Source organism: Pollachius pollachius, assembly GCF_949987615.1.
Source record: "Pollachius pollachius genome assembly, chromosome: 9".
Classification (NCBI taxonomy): Eukaryota; Metazoa; Chordata; class Actinopteri; order Gadiformes; family Gadidae; genus Pollachius; species Pollachius pollachius.
Window position 1 is genome coordinate 16,069,951 of NC_136942.1, and position 5,000 is coordinate 16,074,950.

Here is a 5,000-nt window from a genome sequence, read left to right on the forward strand (position 1 = left end):
AATTTCAAAGCAGTGTGTTTATTTAGTACATGCCATTTGGCCGGGCATTTTTTTTATCCAGAGCATCCTACAATACACTGTGTGCAAACCTTGTTGGCAGGAGCGACCCCATAGAAAAACAAAGCCGTAACCCTGGCAGTGTTATATACCATGCTCTACCAATTGAGCGGAAGTACTTTTATTGCATTGGGTGGATTAAAGTGGCTCTGCATTTCCATCAAATGATGTGTTTGTGGGTGTGTGTGTGTGTGTGTGTGTGTGGTTATGTATTGATGTTTGCATGAGGATGTGTGCGTGTGGGTCGGTGTCCGTGTACGTGTGTGTGTGTGTGTGTGAGTGTGTACGTGTGTGTGTGTTTGTGGAAGTGGGTGCGTATGTGTGTAGGGGTATGTGTGTGCACGTGTGTGTATGTGTGCGTGTGTATTTGTGTATGTGTGTGTGTCTGTCTGTGTGTGTGTGTGTGTGTGTGTGAGCGAAAGCTTGTGTTGCATGTGTGTGTGTGTGTGTGTGTGTGTGTGTGTGTGCGTTTATGTGCGAGTGTCTCTTACCTTTTGTGGTAGATGCAGAGGCACGGCAGTCTGGCTATAGTGTCTCCCTGCTGCAGCTCCTCTAGACAGATCACACACTCGCCCGCATCCTTCGCCAGCACATCGTCTGGGGTGCAGCGTGGGCGCGCAAGCCAAGCACACACATACACACACAAATACACGCACGCACGCACACACACACACACACACACACACACACAGAAAGGAAAAAAGGGAAAATCTTGATGAATCAGTTTCTTTAAAGAACTCCCCTAGATATTTTTTCGAGCAGACTTATATTTACACTTTATCTGTGAGCGATAGATGTGTCAACGAGAGCAGACGGATGGTGGCCGCCAGCCTGAGACACAGTTAAGGATCACAGGAGACTCCTCCTGGTAACATTCTGAGGTTTAGACTTTCAGCTTCAGTTTGTACATCAGCCATGGGTACACTGACATCTCAATCAGTCGTCTCTCAGAAGAAACTTATATCGATAAAAGACATAAGCTACAGATAGATGGGTAGCCAAATAGACAGACAGACCCCATCCATAAACACACACACACACACACACACACACACACACACACACAGACGGAAGTGCATATGTTACAACAGCATATCACAGTTCCCTCCCCCGCCCACCTCATCTCGACCCTTCCAACACCCCGCGCATCTGAAAACCTCATCACTTGAACACTGCAGCACCCATGTCCTTCTCTCCTCCTCCTCCTCCCCTCCTCCTCCTCCTCCTCCTCCCCCTCCTCCCCCTCCTCCTCCCCTCCTCCTCCTCCTCCTCCTCCTCCCCTCCTCCTCCTCCTCCTCTTCCTCCCCCTCCTCCTCCCCCTCCTCCTCCCCCTCCCCCTCCTCCTCCTCCTCCCCCTCCTCCTCTTCCTCCCCCTCCTCCTCCCCCTCCTCCCCCTCCTCCCCTCCTCCCCTCCTCCCCTCCCCCTCCTCCTCCCCCTCCTCTTCCTCCCCCTCCTCCTCCTCCCCCTCCTCCCCTCCTCCTCCCCCCCCCCTCCTCCTCCTCCCCCCCCTCTTCCAGAAGTGAAGATGGGTTTAGGATTCTGGCAGATGTACAATACATTTTGTGTGCAGGTGACCAAGCGTATCTGGGTCAGAACTTAAAAGGAAGTATGTGTGTGTGCGTGTGTGTGTTTTGCCTGCATCCACACTGGTGGTGTTTCAGGTGATGTTAGGACAGGTACACGTGACCTGCCCCCCCAGATCCACTCTTCAGTTTTGCACTTAGATATTTTAATACCTGGCCCCCCTTTATATAGCTCTCTCACAGAGTGTGTCTACTGTACGAATAGTTTGGTAGGGTGTGGGGCGGTGGGAGACAGGGAGAGGGAGGGAGAGAAGGGCCAGAGAGAGAGGGAGACAGAGAGAGAGAGGAATAGGGAGAGAGAAGGAAGAGATCGAGAGAAGGTAGGGAGAGAGGAAGATAAGAGAGAATGAGGGAGAGAGAGAGGCACAGTAGGTATGGGGTGAGGGAAACAGGGAGCCAGTGAGAGGAGATAAGTTAAGCGTCGTCTTGCTGGGGGTCATTTGAGGACGAGCAGAGTGAGTGAAATATGGGAATAGTAGAGAGGGGGAGAGGGGGAGAGAGAGAGAGAGAGAGAGAGAGAGAGAAGAGAGAAGAGAGTGGAGAGAAAAACAACAACCTTGAACTGGTAATTATTGCGAAAGGAGTTGTATGCCAAATGCCTGTTGGCACTTAGTCAATGGTAAGCAGAGGAGAGGCTGTAAGTAGAGGGAGAGACTGATGACATTACAATGTAGAAAGCTGTACAAGCTCAGGTGTAGCCCCTTTTTAAGGCGCTTGGTTCTGCTCTGTGGGTGATGCCTACTGGGTGGAGGTTGGGATGGAGGGACAGATACCCAGATACTGCGGTTCTCCATCAGCACCAGGAACCCCGGGGGGAGGGGAAACTGCATCTTATTCATGGGTTTATAATCCAAATATGGCTTAAGAAACAGGACTCTCAGCCCAGCGAGTCTCTCCTGTTTGAAGTCTATTCAAATTGGCCTTAAACAAGGCCGCTGGAGGCTTGGGGGTGATGGCTAGGATTTGAATCAGACTTAGTCTTCTAAACTTTCAGCTTATGATGCTCCTGCACATTTTGTCATCCATGATATTCATGCAGTTTACGGATGTTAGGTGGTCTGTGTGTGAGTGTGTGTGTATGCATGTGTGTTTGAGAAAAAGAGACAGAGTGAGAGGGGTGAGCGAGACAGAAAGCCAGACTATGGATAGAGGGGATTCACATAGATTTGCTGATGTGTGACAGCAAATGCACCCAGGTGATTGACAATAGACTCATGGGCATGATGGGAAATAAAATGAGCACCTTGCTGCATTTTTAGTGTGTGTGTGTGTGTGTGTGTGTGTGTGTGTGTGTGTGTGTGTGTGTGTGTGTGTGTGTGTGTGTGTGTGGGTGTGTGTGTGTGTGTGTGTGTGTGCGTGTGTGCGGGCATGTGTGTTTTGAGGAGAAAAGAGTGAGAAGAAGATGGTGTCAGGGAGAAGTCAGATATATATTGTACAGGAGTAGAGAGAAAGACCAAGTGACACCAAATTGACGATGTGGGGTAATTTGCCAGAAATATGGAGTGGCAGAACAGACTGCAGTCTAAGAAAAGAGAGGGAGACTTCCTGAAGACTCTCCATTTACCCTCTCTTCCCTTATCAGCCATCAGGACACAACATCACTCTGTGGTCCCATCTCATTCTAGACAGCTATTCTCTCTCTCTGTCTCTCTCTCTCTCTCTTGCAAACGTTATTTTTGTCACCCTCTCACTCTCAAAACAGCCACGCATACCATTTCTCACACATAAGCACACACACACACTTACGCACACACACGCACACACACACATGCATCCACACTAACAAAATGCACCTACACACACACAGACACGGCTGCAGGAGGGTCTTCAGGCTTTGGTTCAGTCCAACAGGTAACTGTCATTCACTGTGATGCTAGAGGCAAGTGAAAGACACATGCACTCTGTTTTAACATTAAGCCCATAAGTAGGATAACAGTACTTAAGCAGATGTGCATGTATGCATAATATATATATATATATATATATATATATATATATATATATATAATAGATGTATCCTTGCAGCAAGCGCAGCAAAACAGTAAATGTTATCTGAACATTATCTGTGTTATGGCACACGATATTGAGAGCATATTTAGAATGAGACAGGGATTGAAGTGGGCCATTAAACCTGGATAATTTCAGACGTCTCCCCAGCCTTGACAATCATTATTTTTGAGTAATAAAGAACATTACAAAGTATATTAAAGTGCATTGAACGCCTGAATGGGCATCCAGGAAGAACAGCCTCATGAGATTGGACACACATGCACTCTAAACACACACACAAACACACAAACACACACACACACACACACACACACACACACACACACACACACACACACACACACACACACACACGCAGGCATGCATGCATCCTCTCTCCTACACACACACACACACACACACACACACACACACACACACACACACACACACACACACACACACACACACTGATACACGCCATTGGTTATGCTTTTCCAGGTTTGATGTCAAACATAATTAACACATTACAAAAATCCCTTTAATTACCGACCGGAAAGGACCAGACCTGACAATCTGTTCAAGTTCAGGTTAGTTCAATGAATACATCTCGAAAATATGTATAAAGGATAGATTAGTTTATAATATCAGATTCATGCAGATCTCTATCCAGGTGCAAACAGCATGTCATCACACAGTTAAACCAATTTCTTTGAAACATTCATACTTGGGTAAAGAAAACAATTGCTCTATTATAGTATTCTAATCTGCAGTTTAATGGTGTGGTTTGGCCTGTGATGGACAGCTGCACAGTGCTTGCATTGTTCCATATTATTTTTCATTCCAGATTGTTTCCGTTAAGATCAATGGATAAAGTACTGTAAATACACCCGATTGTAAAAGCACACCAGAGAAATAAGGTAGCATGAAGGGAAACAGGATAAATAAATTGTTGAATCAACACACGTTATAAGTGAATTTTAAGCTGGTAATACGTAATTAACAATTATAGAATTATCAAGGGTACGTTACTCAATGGATGTAATTTGTTTCGTGGTAAAAAGGTGCCACATTCAACCAAACCAACATTTTCTAGATTTTATCTCGCTTTTTTGCTCTTTAGAACATAAGGAAAAACTAAATAATTAAAGTCAACGTGGGTGAGAAGCCCGAGGGAACCGCGCTCATGAAGCATGACATGCCATCGCTTGCCAGCTCAACAAACCTCCAACACTGCATGGATTCAAATGAAGAGTATGACTTAAGACTTGCCTGTGTCATTCACAGTAGCTGCGCCTGGGATAAACTATGTGCAATATGCAAACTGAGAAATGATTCACTCCAATCATACAACCATGTTGATGCATTGA

At 46.3% G+C, this 5,000-nt stretch overlaps 1 protein-coding gene across 1 annotated transcript in view; it reads right to left on the bottom strand.

Annotated features, from left to right (window-relative positions):
- Positions 1–5,000, bottom strand: part of znrf1 (zinc and ring finger 1) — a gene marked incomplete at its 5' end in the record, with an annotated part of 22,254 nt that overhangs the window by 1,764 nt on the left and 15,490 nt on the right. The window contains one exon of the mRNA XM_079743515.1: positions 549–654. Coding sequence (XP_079599641.1) covers positions 549–654 — 106 coding nt within the window. The remainder of the gene's footprint in view (positions 1–548; positions 655–5,000) is intronic.